Here is a 19270-nt window from a genome sequence, read left to right as displayed (position 1 = left end):
TTGTCAATATTAATAATTTTTGTATATTCTTGAGTTCTGAATGTTAAAGGACACAGAAAAGTTTCTCCAGGAACGTGTACAGATACCTTTGAATGCCACGTCAAGAGATCATTTAAAGGAAACCTGTTAGCGCTTTCAAACCTTTTAAACTAGCTACAGCAGCAGATTACTGAATTACAGCTCTTTCCAAAAATAAGAAAACATCTTTTAACCCTTTCCAATCCACTATCTGATGTCTAAAGACATTCTGATTGAAGGCTGTACAGCTCCAATGTTGGAAGATGTCCGGCAGGGTATTCTTACTGTAGATTACTGGCCGCTCTGTTGTCCGGGGCCTCCCCAGCATGTCCCAAACCACAGTACTGTCTCTAGCCAGCAGATGGCACCATTGTAGAATAGCAGAAGGAAAAAGCCCCCTAGGAAACCCCAAATCCAAAATTGGATTGCAAAGGGTTAAAATTTACCACGCACATGCTAATGTCTATGGTCCGGGGGGCGGACCTGGACCTTCTCTTCTGGCTGGAGTTTTTAGCATAAATTCGGTCAACTCTTCTGTTGTGTCCTACATCAGCCAAAGAGAGCTATGAACTCTCATGTATACTGCTGTCAGTTTAGTAGGGTCGAAAGCACTGATAGGTTTCCTTTAAGATCCACCCTCATTAGATCTGGATGCACCCCAAAATGGGATAGAAACACCAATTTGCATGCAAATTTGTCTAAACCCAACCTTCATTGTCCTATGTGTGAGACAGTCCTGCAAAAATTTAATTTTTGGGAGGCATGTGTAAATATGGAGCAAGTAGCAAAACACAAGGCTACATAAGTTTCATAATACACTGTTATATTACAATTCAGTTTTCAAAAGTTGATCCGGCTGTGGGGTAATATGTATTTGCTTTAAGGCGTTAGGGTCCATTTACATCTGCATCGAAGGTTCCAGTGGTTCCAGTATTGTTTAGCTCTAGCGATAGAACCCGGTGCTGATGTGAATGGGGTCTCATCTGAAACTTACAAATTGATGACCTATCCTTAGGATAGGTTATCAATATCAGATCAGTGGGGGTCCAACACCGGGCGTCACCCACCAATCTGATATTTGACGGGGCTGCAGCACTTGAGTGAGTCCTGAGGCCTCTTTTTTATCCTGTGACAACATGTTCATCAATCATATTGCCTTTCGGCCATCAACATTTAGGCCCTGGATAACACATTTTGATCTTGTCTAAGTTCCAGGCAGAGGTACATATATCTCTCGATCTTACTAAAGTGACTATAGGCTGATATTTACATCTGCCCATGGGTTCTTTAATGATTACAAGGTTTTACCGAGAGCAGTCACCATTGATTAGCTTATAGCACATTCTAGATTTTGGTTCCTTAATTAACACCTTGGGAACTATATGGTGTGTAGAAGTGCAAGTGTCAACTCTTTTGGGGTGTCTGAATAACTTACAGTCGGTTCTTGTGTGTGTAACTCAGATATATAATAATCCTATGATTTTTTTCTCTCAAGCCCTGACTCATTGAACCCAAAGAAAACCTCAAAACGGCCACCAAAAAATTTACTGTTTAAAGCCGTATCTGAAGGCGATATGGATTCATTAAAGAGACTTCTTGAAGAAGCTATAGATTCATCTTCCACATTTACAGAGAAAGTGGCGCAAGGTAACCATGAGCTCAGTATATTTTCTACATACTGAAATTGGATTTATTGCTACGGATAGAGATGAGCGAGTATACTCATTAAGGCACATTACTCGAGCGAGTAGTGCCTTAGCCGAGTAACTCCCTGCTCGTCTCTAATTATTCGGGGGCCGGGGAGGGCGGGGGAGAGCGGGGAGGAACGAAGGGGAGATTTCTCTCTCCCTCTCTCCCCCCCGCTCCCCGCCGCAACTCACCTGTCACCCGCGCCGACCCTCGAATCTTTAAGACGAGCGGGGAGATACCCGGCTAAGGCACTACTCGCCCGAGTAATGTGCCTTAGCGAGTATACTCGCTCATCTCTAGTTACGGATCACAACAATATTATTCATTAGTAGAGATGAGCGAGCATACTCGCTAAGGGCAAATACTCAAGCGAGTATTGTCCGTAGCGAGTACCTGCCCGCTCGTGAAAAAAGATTCGGGTGCCGGCGGGGGGGCGGGCAGTGGCAGGAGAGAGCAGGGTGGAACGGGGGGGAGATCTCTCTCCTTGACCCCCCCCCACTCCCTCCTGCTCACTCCCGCAACACACCGCTCACCCCCGCAGGCACCCGAATCTTTTTTCACGAGCGGGCAGGTACTCGCTACGGACAATACTTGATCGAGTATTTGACCTTATCGAGTATGCTCACTCATCTCTATTCATTAGCCTTTTTCTATAATAGTAAAGGTTTTTTGTAACTCTATGAATATTCTAACATTTACTTATCACTTTATGTATTTCATTTTATATGTATTCACATTCTTAACACTTGTGTTGTATTTCAGATTTCTTCATGTACAAACTAACATCAAAAGACACCGGGAAAACCTGTTTGATGAAAGCTTTGCTGAACATAAATGACAACACCCCAGAAATCGTATGCATCCTGCTGTCATTCGCTGAGGAGAATGGATTTCTGGACAGGTTTATTAATGCTGAGTATACGGAAGAAAATTATAAAGGTAAGAAGGAGCTCAGCTTACATAATGCAATGCATGAAACTGGATTATAATAATGATACAAAAAGTAGACTCCCAGAAATAATGACTTTTAGTGAATGTAAAATAAGAATGTGTTCCAATTAGTAAGAGTCCGTGCCGACAACTCAGACTCCTAACTGTGTGGACAATAACACATACATGTATATGATGTGAAATATCCCCCTAATTCAACTCTTTTTCCCCATCGATGACCCAAAAAGTCCAACCTATGCAGTAATTGTATGTCATCCTCACCTATTATGAAGGGACCAAGCCCAGCCACCTGTAACCAATAGAATTAAGACTCTTTAAAGAAAAATGTTTAGGTCCTTCACAACATCTGGATGTTCTAAAGTTTTATAGGTCTGTAACAAAAGAAGAATCCATGATTCATTATGTCACATGTGTTGGCAGTCACTTTGTTGGAATGTCTTGCATTATGGAGTGGATCTTGGTCTACAACAAAATGGCTGACAAATCATACCAGGAAAAGGAAGTAGGGATATTTTTTAACCAAGTGAAAGAAATAGTTCTGCATTAACCCATGTAATGGGTGGGGCTTTACATAATTCACAAAGACAATTTCTGAAAAAAGGGTTAAAGTAAATATTTATATCAGTTTAGTATATATATCAGTTTACATAAAGTGTCATTAGTTGAATCTTACAATGAAATATGACCATTATTTGATAAATTATGGGATACTGCTAACTCAAAGGATGCAAACAGAAATCAATAAGTATTGGAAGTACAAGGGCGAGGGATTCAGCGGAGGTATTTTCTTCCCCTATTAAAAAAAGAGGTGGAGTTTTTTTGGTTACATTGTTTATCATCAAAGAAATTTGGTGTTCTTTATAGAGTGATAATACGTAAAGAAGGTCTTTTGGTGCTTACACACATTGTCATCATTTCTTCCAGGTCAGACCGCATTGAATATAGCAATTGAGAGGCGACAAAGTGATCTTGTGAAGTGCTTGATCAAGAAAGGGGCTAATATCAATGTACGGGCACAAGGGCGCTTCTTTAATCCCAAGCGTAAACATGAAGGATTTTATTTTGGTAAGTCGCCATCATTTATTGGACAAAAATAATAGGTATCTTGAACAATAAGACTTTCCATGATACTTTTATAGAACAAGCTAATACTGTTAGGGTATGTTGACAAGAGGAAATCTTCATTGACGTGGATTTCAATGGGATACAGTGGAAGAAATCTGCTGGGTTTGCACAAATTTTTGTCAAGGATTTTAATTTCTGTTGCTGTCAATCCACACACAGATTTTAGCCTCATTCAGTGGGGCTAATCCACATGTGGTAAATCCAATGTCTATTCTACATGGAATCTCCCTCAACACTTGACACTTCTTTTCTTTTTCTGCCATGTGGATTTAAAAATCTGTGCCCTATAGACTATAGCATGGATTCCCATTCATAAGAGAGGGACCCTTTTTGACATGGATTTTGCTATATACAATAAAATACTAGTGTAAATATACACAGGAACAATTATTAATGTTTTTTTCGTGTTCTTCAAGGTGAAACACCATTAGCTCTTGCTGCATGCACCAACCAACCAGACGTGGTGCAACTCCTCATGGAGAACAGCAAGACCAATGTCACCATCCAAGACTCTTTGGGCAACACCGTTCTTCATGCCTTGGTGACCGTTGCAGAGAATTCAGAAGCACAGAATGCCTTCATAATACGCATGTATGATACAATACTACGAGCCTGTAAGAACAAGTCTTTGGAAAGCATTGAGAATAATGAAGGCCTCACTCCAATGCAACTGGCAGCTAAAACTGGAAAGACTGAGGTAAGACATAATTCTAAATCCACATTAAATGACAATTTATTAGGGAAGACAGAACAAAAAAATATTCAGGGTATTCATTATCCTAACATCTCTCCAGTCTCCTTTCTTAGATAAATTGATCAAGATTTTGTGTTACTCAAATTTCCATATTTGTTGTTTCGCTCCAGATTCTTCATTACATTCTGAGTCGGGAAATAAAAGAAAAGGAAAATAGAGTTCTCTCCAGGAAGTTCACAGACTGGGCTTATGGACCTGTTTCATCTTCCTTATATGACTTGCAAGATGTAGACACTTATTCCCGGAACTCAATACTTGAAATTGTGGTCTACAACACTAGAATTGATGTAAGTAGAAGGATTGTTCGAACCAGTCTATAAGAGACTATTGCAGTAGATCTGAAGAAGAAATGTTTCTAAACTCAGTTTTCTATAAGTAATAGAGATGAGTGAGTATACTCGCTAAGGCACATTACTCAAGCGAGTAGTGCCTTAGTCGAGTATCTCCCTGCTCGTCTCTAAAGATTCCGGGGCCGGCGCGGGTGACAGGTGAGTTGCGGGGGGGAGAGAGAGATCTCCCCTCCGTTCCTCCCCGCTCTCCCCCGCCGCTCCCTGCCCCCCGCCGGCCCCCGAATCTTTAGAGACGAGCAGGGAGATACTCGGCTAAGTAACTTACGTCAGAATAACATAGTAAGTAAGACTGAAAAAAGATGTATGTCCATCCAGTTCAGCCTAACAGACTGCAATGTTGATCCAGAAGAAATAAAAAAGGCTATCAGGCAGAAGCCAATTTTCCTTGTTTTAGGAGAAAGAAATTCCTCCCCGACTCCAAATCTGGCCATTAGAATAACTCCCTGGACCAACAACTCTTCTAAAGTATATTTTCTTAAATAAAATGCATTATAGAGCAGGAACAAGTATTCAAAATGCTGTTTATGGACTCAGTTAGGGCTCAGTGTTCTGCATTGTGCCATCTTTCAGCATTTGATGAAGACTTTATACATAAATTGATATACTATAACACACCTCCATATGAAGTCAAAAGCATATGGAGATACATTAGTGCCATAGAGCTATCTATGGCTGTCCTGTAGGCTTCAGAGATTGTACATAGCCCTAACATAGCCATTAGACTTAGAAAGATGATGCAACTACTGTACAACTTCATTATGGTGTTTTTCACCGCAGGAACTTTTTACTTCATGCTCAGACTGTTGTCTGTAATTTTTGTAGACTTTTATTTCATGTTGTGATTCCACTTCCATATCCATGGAACAGTTGTGACATTTCAAATGCCATAGGCCATTGCAAACCCAATGCTTCCATTGCCAATGTGTAATACCTTATGTTTGAAAAATATATTTGCAGCACATGACTTGCTTTTCTTTATGTCTTCTTATCTTTTAGAATCGCCATGAGCTGTTAGCTTTGGAGCCTCTTCATACTCTTCTTCAGTTGAAATGGAAAAAGTTTGCAAGATACATGTTCTTTTTGTCTTTTCTTCTATCATTCACATACAATGTCATCCTTACATTAGTCTCCTACTACCGACCACGTGGAGAACAGGTATGTTTCGCTTATTTAAATATATTATTAGATATGCAGCCTATATGCTTCCTTACAGTGGCTGTCCCATCAGGTCAATCCCTAATCATACAGCCATATTATTATATATGGACATCATAGAGGGGACCCCTACTTAAGGCTATTATATTAGTCTAAGAACATAGTACCTGAAAAGAGAGGCTGCTACTATTGAGATCTCGACACAACTATGAATTACATTCAGTTTTAAAGACCTAAACAACATAGTAGCTCTGAACCATTAAAAAGAATCTGTTACCAAGACTGATCCCTTCAACCTTCATTCATGCTCAATTAAAATACAGGGTGTGCTTTTTAGCTGTGTCCCAATGGGATTGCAGATGGCCATGCCCCTAGTAGATACCTAGAATTAAATGGGTCTCTCTTAGGCTACATTCCCACTAACGTATATCGGCTCAGTTTTCACGCCGAGCCGACATACGTCCTCCTCATCTGCAGGGGGGGGGGATGGAAGAGCCAGGAGCAGGAACTGAGCTCCCGCCCCCTCTCTGCCTCCTCTCCACCCCTCTGCACTATTTGAAAGGAGGTGGGATAGGGGCAGGGCTAAGTTCTGAGAATTAGACCCGCCCCACCTCTCCCCATTGCAAATAGTGCAGAGGGGCGGAGAGGAGGCAGATAGGGGGCGGGAGCTCAGTTCCTGCTCCTGGCTCTTCCATCCTCCCCCCTGCAGATGAGGAGGACGTATATCGGCTCGGCGTGAAAACCGAGACGATATACGTTTGTGGGAATGCAGAATTAGAAGAAGAAATGTTTTCTTCGTAAACCTTGCAGATACATTATTCTGTTAACAAAGGAAAGAAAGTCATTAGTGACCCTCATTTTTCTTCCATGTCTCATATAAACACAAGGACCCCTAAAATATGTCCCACCAAACCTCAGCTTTCTGGACCCTCACGACACTAGGAGTTAAGAGGGGTATTATCGCCCACTATAATCATGTCTTAAGTTTATGTTTTGGATGGAGTTGTGTCTACATTGTATAATATTGTGCATTGAATACATACATTATAAAGTAATGGAATTTTTACAACATGTTTTTTCACAGTTCGAGGCTCAGTATCTAATGCTTGACCATGGGTGGCTACAGCTGGTCGGCCAAATGTTTATTATCATTTGTGCTACATACCTAATGATTAAAGAGGTGAGTAATCAAAGAGTATAATACAATATGTTGTTATGTAGATGAATCAGATGAAGGCATCGTCATTCTATCAAACATCTCAACTATGTGCCTGTTTTCCTGTTTGATGTGGCAAACAGATGTATCTTCCAACAGTTTGTACAGAGCAATTAGTTGGGTGTATAAACCAGTGTAAAACCTGCTCTACCCTTTTAAGATTGTAGTAACTTTATATTGTAGGAAAAAATTATAAACATGGTTTGACATACAAGTTTTAAAAAAAAAAAGCTGCTATTTTTGTTTTCTCTAAAAAACATGCAGTGCTTTAAATATTGAAAAAACTACATATAGTTGTCTTCAAGGCAATTACTTGAGTGAGCATCGGTCTTTTTGAGTAACTGCATACTCATCCAAGAAAATTTGGGGGGCGGCGGGTGGGAGCGCGCGGGGGGGGGGAGTGAGAGAGATACCCGCCGGCACCCAAATCTTTTGAGACGAGCGGGCAGGTACTCGCATAAGGCAGTTTGCCTTAGCGAGTACGCTGGTTCATCTCTAGTGAACACCATCAAAATAAGTTTCAAAAACTATGGTGAAATAGCATTTTTTCTCCATTGCCGCTTGTTGAAAGTTATTCAATACACCATATATACCCAAAATTAGTTCCTATAAAAACTAGAAGTTGTCCCACAAATTACAAGTTATCATGCAGTTACAATGCCAAAAAAATAAAACATTATGATCCCTGGAACACGTAAGGGGAAAATTATTTACTAGTTCACGATTCTAAAAATAATTATTTCACTAAGGGGGTTAAAAATGGACTTTAGGCGACTGAATTCTGCGTCACATATATTTACATGAGATATAAATTCAAAATCTACAATAAAATAGTGACATTTTCAGGAGGGTTTTCCAATTCTACCGTGAGTGTGAGGGGATTAAGAATGTGCCTATATAGTAAAAATTATACACACACATATATTGTATATATGCTATTAACAGTATAGTGAATTGATTCTAAGTAATTGCCTTGTTTTTATGCAGGGTGTCGTCATTTTCTTAGTGAGGCCTTCGGATCTTCGTTCAGTTCTTTCCGACGCCTGGTTTCATGTTCTCTTGTAAGTAACAAAATACAATGCATTTCATTCACTAATTATCACTTTAAATGAAGTACTGGGGGATAATTTACTTAATTACTTAAGGACCTTTTAGACACAACGAGAATCGCTTAAAAATCGCTCAAAGCCATCTTTTGAGCGATTCTCGTTCTGTCTAAATGCAGGGACATCATGCAGTTTTCGTGCAAGAGTCGTTGATTGCTGAATTTTAGTTTGCTAGAATTGAGTGATCAGCTGTTATCAGTTGAGCAGGCTGTTATCAGCCGGCTGCGCTGATAAGATTCTCTGTGCCTGTGTCCTACTGTAAATTCACAGCGGGGACACTAGCAGTCAGAGCTGAGAACACTACAGCTGTTTGTCTATGCAAAACAGCTGTATTTTTCTATTAAGGGCCGCAGCTGTGTCCCGCTCCGCTTGCATATTCTATATTAGCTACTTAGCTACTATAAAGTATGCAAAGATGATCGTTCAAAACTGTCACTCAAACTATCGTTTTGAGCGACTTTCGAGCGATCATCTATCAGTGTAAATGGGGCTTTAGACCAGCACTTCACACGCCTGTCTAAGTAAAATGTGCACCAGCAGTCTTCTGACAATGTATTAAGAGACACAAAGCTCTTAGTTCATTACTCGCATCTGGTGGGACCTCCATGCTCAAGATGGAAACATCCGTTAGATCTGAGCTGGCGTAGGTTTATGTGTGCAATGTACTAAATGTGATGGACCATGTGTAGCCATTAGAAATAAGCAAGCATGCTCGGTTAAGGCAATTACTCGAGCGAGTATCAGTCTTTTGGGGTAACTGCCTACTCGTCCGAAAAGATTTGGGGGGCGGCAGGGGTGAGCAGGTGGTTGCAGGAGGGGGAGCGAGAGAGATTCCTCTTACCCTCCCCTCCGTTTTTAGCCAGCTTGATCTGAACGTTTTAACGAGCGCCAATCAACGAGACCGGCGCTTGTTAAACTGTCCGATTCAGACAGTATGGGGGATGAACAATCTCGTTCATGTGATCATTAATCCACCATACTATTTGATCACTGCTGGCACATCCCTCATTCATAAAGGAAGAAGTGCTGCCAACTATAATGAGTTTTGGTGCCATATAAAATATGCCATCACCCAATAAATGAGAGTTTGCTTATTAGCAGGATGATTGGAGGGCCCTCTACATGGACAGATGGTTGGGTGAATGAATGTTCGGACGGACACTTATTCATGACTATCTGCCCATATAGAAATCAATTAAGTGAATTTGCTTCATATTTAAAGATATCCTTTTCCTTTCTAGTTTCATCCAAGCGATCCTGGTTATAGCGTCCGTTTTCTGTTACCTTTTTGGCGTAAAAATGTATCTGGCATTTCTTGTATTAGCCATGGCACTTGGATGGGCAAACATGTTGTATTACACAAGAGGATTTCAGTCCTTGGGAATCTACAGCGTTATGATTCAGAAGGTAAGCACTTGGACTATTTATGTGAATGAATCATATAAACAGATCAACCACTTATTGTGCAGCAAGGCCTCTATTTATGACAGCAATGACATTATTATACAGCATGTTTGCCAGTACCATAGAATGCATGCTTCTTCATAATAAACTATGGGAACTTGTGCCAACTTGCCCTGCCTTGGCGCATCTTATGCCAGGCCCTTGGGCAACAGTATTGGCCTATGTGTCTTCTAATGAATGTGACACTGGGAAGTAATCCTTGAAGATATTAGTTGCTATTGTTGTTTGGAACTATTCTGAAAACAAGTGTAGTGCTACATAGTATCTGATTTATTGCAATGGCCAACAGCCTTGTTTCCAAGCTCTTATATGCCTCAATGTAAGAGAGCAACCAGCTTCCGAATGCTTACAATCTATACCTATAGTCTTATTATATCAAGGTGTCTTTTGTTATACAGACTTAAAGGGGTTCCCCAGGTGTAAAAATAATAAACCAGCTCATATTTACCTCTCCCCATTCTCCACTTGTCCCCTGCCAGTGGTTCGGAGTCTACTTGCTGATGTAGTGTTTACAGGCTGCAAAAGCCTTTGTATGCAATGTCACAGGCTGCTGCAGCCAATAACAGAGCTCGGAGCTTGATCGCTAAGCTCTGTCATTGGCTGCAGCAGTCTGTTTACAGGATGTCACAGGCTGCTGCAGCCAATAACAGAGCTCGGAGCTTGATCGCTAAGCTCTGTAATTGGCTGCAGCAGTCTGTTTACAGGATGTCACAGGCGGCTGCAGCCAATAACAGAGCTCGGAGCTTGATCGCTAAGCTCTGTCATTGGCTGCAGCAGTCTGTTTACAAGATGTCACAGGCTGCTGCAGCCAATAACAGAGCTCGGAGCTTGATCGCTAAGCTCTGTCATTGGCTGCAGCAGTCTGTTTACAGGATGTCATAGGCTGCTGCAGCTAATAACAGAGCTCGGAGCTTGATCGCTAAGCTCTGTCATTGGCTGCAGCAGTCTGTTTACAGGATGTCACAAGCTGCTGCAGTCTGTAAACATTGTCAGCAAGGAAACCCGGAGCCTCTGGCAACTGATGAATGGGGGGAGGTGAGAATGAGCTGCTTTATTATTTTTACACCTGGGGGACCTGATTTTAAAATAAAATGTTATCTTGCAAAACCCCTTTAATGATTATAATGTTCGCCCTTAATAGTAACATCATCATGTGTATCCCTTTCTTGCAGGTCATCTTGAATGATGTTCTGAAGTTTCTATTTGTCTACATTTTGTTCCTGTTTGGATTTGGAGTTGGTATGTACGCCTTATTACTTTGCTTTATTACTGTATATCGATGATGTCTCAAGTCTTTAGTCAATGAAATATGAATTACGGTAATTTAATTTATAATAAGTTTGACTATGTCTAGAAAAATATATACCTTACCTTGCCTATTCTCATAATAACATTAGTTATGCATGGACTTAGTAGTCCGGCAGTACCTGAGTACACAGCAGTTGCAGGGGATTCCACAGCCCTCACCCCATTTGGGCTCCACATCAGAACATAGTACTGGTTGGCAAAGTGTGGGTCTAGGGGAATAAAGTTGTGCCTCGTGGAGACCACCAATTTGGAGTGGGGAGTGTTGCAGGCCAGGTAATGCTCTCTGGGAAAACGTATGTGGAAATAAGCTTAATGGTCATCCTGAGACTATAAGGATGCCCCTGGCTGTAAGGTACGATGGTTACCGACCACTCCCTGATTTACAGAAAACAGCATAGTAATTTGTCCTGTGCTGTTTCTATAGCTCCAATTCACTTCAATGAGAGTTATGGATCGACTGAAGTGCTTGACTCTTTCTGATAGCTGGGAAAGACGGAGCTCTGGGTTTTCCCATCTCAGCCATAAAAATCCAAGAGGGGAACACCCCTTTAGGCCTCCTTCACATGGGCGACAAAGTCGCGCGATTTTGTAGCATTGCTACTATGCTACAAATCGCATGTATGAGAAGCCCATGGTTTCCTATGGGTTCCTTCACACGTGAGATGTTCTGTAGCATGCTACAAAACGACACACAAACCTCGCAGGTCCGGCAATATGCCCGCGGCATGCTAGGTTTTATAGCCCATGTTTCTCTATGGAGCCTTCCCCTCTGTTGCATCGCATCGGCCGAAAACGCGGTTTGCATGCGATGCGATGCAACTTTGACAGTAGCAGATGATACAAAGTTGCGTGATTTTGTAGCGTCACTTGCGACTTTGTAGCGCTACAAAATCGCGGTATTGCTGCGAGAAAATCGCAGTGATATGATACAGTGCAGCAATGCAATATCACTGCGATTTTCTCGCAGCGATGCGGTGTCGCCCGTGTGAAGGAGGGCTTAAGGAAGGTTTTACTAGATAATAAAGAGTTGGACCAAATATGTAATACATTATTTTCTTCTTTCTTATGACAGCTCTCGCTTCTCTCATTGAAAACTGTGATAGTGATGAAGATGAATGCAGCGCCTACAAGAGTTTCAGCACAGCCATTGTAGAACTTTTCAAGCTGACGATTGGGCTCGGAGATTTGGAGATGCAACATGACTCAAAATACCCCGTCCTGTTCCTTCTTCTGCTGATTGCTTACGTTATACTTACATTTGTGCTGCTTCTAAACATGTTAATTGCATTGATGGGAGAAACTGTGGAAAAGATTTCCAAAGAAAGTGAGCACATATGGAGAATACAGGTACGGCATTCTGCTCAATGACATTCTTCTACTAGTTCACATAATCGGATATCAGTCCTAGATGGAATACAAAAGGCTGTGATGTATCACAAATCAGGAACCTTTGAGAAGCTGAATTTGAACTATATTTCTTTAGTATATACTTTAGGGATTATTCACATGGCAGTTACTGTGTTCAGGGTGAGAATTTTGATGCAAAAAATTTTGGGGATAGCGCATAGATGCCATCCATGTGCTGACTGATTTTCTCAAGGGCCAATACACTGCATGCCTTACTTTGTCTATGAAAATGGATGAGAATGGACATGCAATAATTTTTTGCATACAGACCATTAGGCCATGTGAATAGCCTAATTGCCTATTATTCGGTCTATGTGCTGTCCATGGAATACACGGACAGTACACAGACTAAAAGTGCAGCCCTGTGAATAGGCCCTTACACTGGTAGTATAAGAGTTATAAAATTAGATTGTGGGACGTGATACATTAGTTTAGGTCATAAGCACTGGGCATTTTTTTAAAAAAGGAGTTGTGGAGTTGTAAGCTATTGATAACTTATTCTTAAAATAGGCAACAATAGCAGATTAGCGAGAGGCTTTTCCCCCAGCATCCTCCCTGATCAGCCATTCACCAGGCTGGTGTGCTCCTGCATTGAATTAATCTGCAGGAAGTAGACAGCTCCATTCCCACTGCAGTGACCAGACTTGGTATTACAGGCAAAGTTCCTGTTGAAGTGAATGAGTCTTGTTACAAGCCCGGCCCCTGCAGTGGGTACAGAGTGTGTAGTCCCCTCATGAGCATGAGCACACCTGCACAACAAGCAGCTGATCGGTGGGGTTCTTGGGTGGCAGACCCCCTCTGATCCACTATTGACGGCTTACCCTACAGCTAGGCCATGAATAATGCAATAGTTTACAACTTGACGACCCCGTTAACTGCCATACACTTCCCAGAATTACAAGTCTGAAGGCTGTAGCATCTCCATTCCTATGCCCTCATGATAATACTTCCTAGCTCTCGCTTTGTTTAGCCAAATTTAGACACTGTATGAGTGGCTCCAAAATTAAAATTAAAATTGTTCCCCCTTTTGATGGTGTTTAACACTGTAAAAGCACTAATTAGCTGCAGCAGGAGAACTTGGTGCTTTTTTGCTACCATCTTCTTTCCATCATCATTGAGTTTGTAGGTCCAATGGAGATGGCATCCTTACATAGTACTCCACACCCAGTAAAATTAGGGATGCAGTCAACCCCGTCTGGCTCATAGTAGCTGTCTGGCCTGTCTCTATGGTTCATATGCTAAATACGAGTGAGTAATTTGTATATATTTGCAGAAAGTGACACAAATGGAAATAAAAACTAAGTTATTCTTAATTTTTGTTTCATAATAGGAAACACTACTAAAAAAAAACCTTCTTTAGCCAAAACTAGTTTCTAGAACATCAAATGTATACAAGTGATAATGAATGCAACAGCAATAATAATCTCCCATTTGCTTTTATACTTGCAGAGGGCTCGGACCATATTAGAGTTTGAGAACACTTTACCGTTGTGGCTAAAGAGTGCGTTTCAGCTCGGAGAATCGTGCACCGTATCCAAAAATGACAACAGAATGTGTTTAAGGTAACTTTTAAAGGGTGACTTATGTAACTAATGTGGAAAGATGTTTGCATTTTTCTGGGGACTGCAATATAGCTGATAATCTGACTTTTGCAAAAGTGAACAAAATCAAAATTAAGGCATGAGATGAGTCTTGCATTAACTTCTTGTTGTCAACTATCATTTACTGATAAGAGTCCCTTCACATTATTAATGATGTGTTATTTCATGAACAGGATAAACGAGGTGAAATGGACAGAATGGCACAATCATGTTACCTGCATCAATGAAGAACCTGGTTTTGAAATATATCCTGGTAGGTACATTGGATTTTAGTGATTCGAAGTATGTAAAAGCCTAATTTAAAGCAGCAGGGTAGCTATAGAGGGTGTAGAAAGAGCAGTTGCACCAAGGCGCCGGTGCCTGAGGGAGCCCCTCAGCCATATAAGAAGAAGTCAATATTATAAATGTCATATCGTAGGCGGCCTCTTAAAGACTTTGCAATGGGGCTCAGGAGCACCAAGAACTATCTCTGACTGAACCTAATTCTAGAGTCCCACTTTCTATCTCTTTTCAAACTCACATTGGTCTAGAAATATGGGATTTTGGGATTTGTTTACCAAGGTGCTCAAATTGTTAAAAGAGATGCATTATAGACTTCTTAAAGTTCAATGTTTTTACACACAATTTCTGACACGTTAAACAGACAAGTCAGAAATTGTAATTGGTCACTTTACACAAGGAGAACCCCACTAATCGCTAGAATGTAAGGGCTGGTCTCTTCACTAGGTCCCTTGACTTCAGCTACAGTTGGCTTTCCTTAGACTTCCTCTGATAGTTGAGTATCAGCCGTAGACAGTATATTGTGCGTATTCATCTCTCAATGAAGAACTAAGGAAATCAAGAAATGGCTTGACTCCCCTGTCTCTCCTCTTCACAAGCCACTACAGCTAGTGTCCGAGTGGTGGCCGGGTTTTATGGAAACAGTCAACCATCTGAGCTAACAGATTAGCACAGGGTGTTTCTTTAAAATCCAGCCAGCTCTCAGAGTTTTAATGAGAACTAGGTGAGGTAGGACAGGGTCCGAGGACCTTTTTTCTAGCTGAGGTCTCAGAGAAGGAACCCACAACTATCTAATATTTCATGTAATATCTCTTGAACATACCATGAATGTCTGAGATGGGGATAACCCTTTAATACATCTCACATCAGGTAAATATGATGAGAGAAACGATTTGGGGAATGTTAAGTTGCATTATGAACCTACACAATAGCAGGTGAAGCTCTATCTTAGCCTGGAGCAAACTGAACCAGTAGAACCCTGTTTCAGGTCGAATGTTGCTAAAAGTTTGGTTTGGCATGAATTTGAACCAAGCTTTTAGCAAACTTCTACCTAAAGTAGGGTTTTACTGGTTCAGTTTGCTCAACACTAGTGTATAAAACTGTCTAAGAGCAATAAAAGCCCTGAATAACACTCTCAGAGTGTTATACTGGGCCTTTTTTGCTCTTAGACAGTGTAATACACCAGTTTTGGCAAACTTCCAGTTCGGTTCGAATTCATTTGGACTGAACCAAACTTTTTGTAAGAGTTCGGCAAACCAGCCAAACTGAACTTTTCAAAAGTTCACTCATCACTAATCGATATCTTTTCACATAATTTTTGTGAAATACTTTAAACTGACCACATAATATACCCCAAAACAACAAGTACATGTAACACAATGTTTTTTTCCTCTTTCAGGAACAAGCTATGCCAACTTGAATACTGACGATGAAGCAGATAGTTATGAGAGAGACCGACACGTTACAATAGACTTCAGAGACTCAGGGGAGGAAACCTACGAGACCACGGTGTAGAATGTGGGACTATTATACAGAAGACTCTTGCATCTTGGGATTGCTGGAAGCATTTGCAGCAAATCCAACAAGACGCTCTTCTGTCACTTTGAACTTTGTAGCTTCATAGCAGTGTGGAGTAATACACAACCTACCTCTGCTCTCTGGTGTGCGCCTGCCAACTTCCAAACTGTGAAAAGTTCTTGGCAAAACATGCTATTTGCAAAAACAAAATGTTCAAGAGAAAGAAACAAAATTATACAATTTCCGTCACATTTTTATCAGCTGTCATATGATCAAAGTTAATAGTGCTATTATTGTTTACATACCTTTTACAAAACCTTTGTCCTACATATACTCATGTATGGATGGACGAAGCAAGATTAATCATTCATGTTTTTACTATTATGTGTTTAAATAGCAGCATACTTGAAAATATAATCTAAAACTTGATTGATGGTCAATAAATAGATAATGGTTTTGCCAATAATAGACTAGTAGCATAAGTATAAGCATTTCTGTGTGTTAAGAGTTGAGGTCTTCTCAGGATGAGATTCTCAGGTTTAGATTGCACTACTAAAATCTTTAGCGATTGATAGGCAAATGGTAAACCTATTTATAACAATGACCCTGCGGCCTCTTCAATGGTCCGTTGAGCTGCTGATCCTCAGAATGCTGTACTTTTAGTAGCAACCGTTCCCAGTATTCCAATATTATGCCATTGACCTATATAGGACAACGCTGCGATACTCATAACAGCACTTCGGTTCAGTGTAACGGACGGTCGGTAGACCGATGTAAACTCTGAAGAAGCCACAGTGCTCATACGAGTGCCACAGCACCTTCAATCAACGGGGGTCTCAAGAATCAGACCCCCCACTTATCAGATACTGATGGCCTATCTTGAATATGGGCCATCAATTGCAAAAACCCAGATAACACCTTTATGCTTTCCAGCCACCATTGAAAATCCTATACTGGGTCAAACTGGACTACCCAAGTACCAGATGATTCTTCGATAGGCCCAGGCACAATAATGGGCCTCAAAGGCTGCAGAAGACATCACCATTTGGAGCTTTCTACTAGTGTCTATGTCTTATGGGTTGATTCATAAATAACCTATTAGATCACTGGTGGGTTCAAGAGGCCCCAGTCTAACACCGATCCTATATGAATAGGGCATATTGGAACATGTAGTGCAACACAAAAAAAAAGCTAAAGAGTGAAAACCATTAATAAAAATAAATGATAGTAGCCTGTGTGGGCTGTTTTAATAGCTTTGATAGATAAAGCTCATATTTCATTGCATTTTGCACTTTTGATATATAAAGTTTCTAGGTGATATTTATTTTGATGCTTTTTCATGACGGTTTTTTTAATGATACCTGACTTTTATTCAGAATTATTTACTATGGTATGTGGATTCTGCTCTGCTAAATGCTTAGTGCTAGAAGGTTGTAATCTCAGGGATGCAGAAATCTAGTCCTACATAACAGCAAACAGATCTGATTGCTGAAGCTTTATTTGATTTTTGACATTGTTTTTATATTAATTTATTTTATTTTGTATGAGAATATTTGAAGAAGTTTGTATTTTAAGTGTACATATTTTTGGTATATTTATTATAAATTTATTCTTTTCACTGTCATTTAACTTCATGTTTTAGTTCAGAATTGAACCTTACCTCTAATGCCTGCATTAAGGCTGCTGGGAGATTTAAAAAAAATGTCATATTAATAACAAGCCAATGACTTATTTCTCTGTGAATATGTAGCCGTGCTTTTAAAGACTTTTGACAGGTCATTAGGACATGTCAAAAGTTTTGATCGCTGGAGACTGGGTGCTGAGACCTCAACCGATTGCTGGAACAAAGCAGCCGAAGCACTTGTGCGAGCGCTGTCACTGCTTGGAGGCTGAACGTGGGCGCTGGAGAAAGTCTATGGGTCTGTTTTCAGTTAGCCAACAGTGATAGCGCCCAGACAAGCGCTTTAGCTGCTTTGTTGTAGTGATCAGTGGGCGGTGTCAGTGGCAGGACCCCCAGTAGTCAAAACCTTCCACATGTCCCTGAGATGTGGCAAAAGCTTTAAAAATCATGGTTACACTTTAAATATATTTATTTTAAAATATATTCTTGTAATGCATTGTGAAAAACTACAATAAAGTTATATATTTTGTATGAAACCAGTACTTCAGCTTGTCTTTACTGCTTCTCGACAAATTACATGAGGAAAGATGCCAACAATAACTTCTGCAGCTCAACTTTGTAAAAGGCCTTTTACAGGACTTAATGATCGGCATCAATGTTTGCTCCCCTATACATTCTGAATCGGCTTCTGTGAAAGTCAGTATAACGAGTGCCAATCGGCACTCATTAGGCAGCTCACTATGGGTTGTGTCAAAAGAGCCGTAGTAAATCAGCCAGATCTCTTGGCAAGTGGAACTTGAGTTGTACATATTCATAAAATCATAGAATGGTAGAGTTGGAAGGGAGCTCCAGGGTCATCTGGTCCAACCCCCTGCTCAATGCAGGATTCACTAAATCACCCCGGGGAGATATTGGTCCAGCCTTTGTTTGAACACTTCCATTAAAGGAGAACTCACCACCTTCCATGGTAACTTGTTCCACTCATTGATCACCCTCACTGTCAGAAAGTTTTTTTCTAATATGTGTCTCCTTCCTTTCAGTTTCATCCCATTGCTTCTAGTCTTTTCTTGTGCAAATGAGAATAGGGCTGATCCCTCTGTACTGTGACAACCCTTCAGATATTTGTAGACAGCTATTAAGTCTCCTCAGCCTTCTTTTTTGCAAGCTAAACATTCCCAAATCCTCTAACCGTTCTTCATAGTATGTGATTTGTAGACTGCTGACCATCTTGGTAACTCTTCTCTGAAGTTGCTCCAGTTTGTCTACATTTTTTTTAAACTGGGGTGCCCAGAACTGGATACAGTATTCCAGATGAAGTCTGACTAAGAAAGAGAAGAGGGGAATAATGACCTCACATGATCTAGACTCTATGCTTCTCTTAATACATCCCAGAATTGTGTTTGCCTTTTTGGCTGCTGCATCACATTGTTGACTCATGTTCAGTCTATGATCTATTAGTATACCCAAGTCTTTTGCACATGTGCTACTTAGTCCAATTCCTTCCATTCTGTATGTGCTTTCTTCACTTTTCTTGCCCAGATGTAGGACTTTGCATTTTTCCTTGCTAAATACCTTTGTTAGTCGCCACCCACTGTGCAAGCTTTTCTAGATCTTTTTGAATAGTCTCTCTCTCTCTTCCCTAGCGTTACCTATCCCTCCTAGCTTTATGTTGTCGGCAAATTTGATCAGTTTCCCCTCAATTCCCTCC

At 40.7% G+C, this 19270-nt stretch overlaps 1 protein-coding gene across 3 annotated transcripts in view; it reads left to right on the top strand.

Moving 5' to 3' along the window:
* Positions 1-18095, top strand: part of TRPV3 (transient receptor potential cation channel subfamily V member 3) — a 35736-nt gene extending 17641 nt beyond the window's left edge. For all 3 annotated transcript variants that reach the window (XM_066599486.1, XM_066599484.1, XM_066599485.1), the window contains 14 exons: positions 1514-1665; positions 2470-2646; positions 3583-3723; positions 4200-4480; positions 4648-4824; positions 5884-6042; positions 7127-7222; positions 8246-8319; positions 9606-9771; positions 11001-11067; positions 12209-12483; positions 13993-14105; positions 14318-14397; positions 15823-18095. In XM_066599486.1, coding sequence (XP_066455583.1) covers positions 1514-1665; positions 2470-2646; positions 3583-3723; positions 4200-4480; positions 4648-4824; positions 5884-6042; positions 7127-7222; positions 8246-8319; positions 9606-9771; positions 11001-11067; positions 12209-12483; positions 13993-14105; positions 14318-14397; positions 15823-15938 — 2074 coding nt within the window. In that variant the 3' untranslated portion in view covers positions 15939-18095. The remainder of the gene's footprint in view (positions 1-1513; positions 1666-2469; positions 2647-3582; positions 3724-4199; positions 4481-4647; positions 4825-5883; positions 6043-7126; positions 7223-8245; positions 8320-9605; positions 9772-11000; positions 11068-12208; positions 12484-13992; positions 14106-14317; positions 14398-15822) is intronic.
* Positions 18096-19270: the final 1175 nt, after the last annotated feature.

The sequence above is a fragment of the Eleutherodactylus coqui genome, chromosome 4 (genome assembly GCF_035609145.1).
Source record: "Eleutherodactylus coqui strain aEleCoq1 chromosome 4, aEleCoq1.hap1, whole genome shotgun sequence".
NCBI classification, from domain to species: Eukaryota; Metazoa; Chordata; class Amphibia; order Anura; family Eleutherodactylidae; genus Eleutherodactylus; species Eleutherodactylus coqui.
Note: the sequence above shows the minus strand (reverse complement) of the source record. Positions and strands in the feature narration are given on the sequence as shown.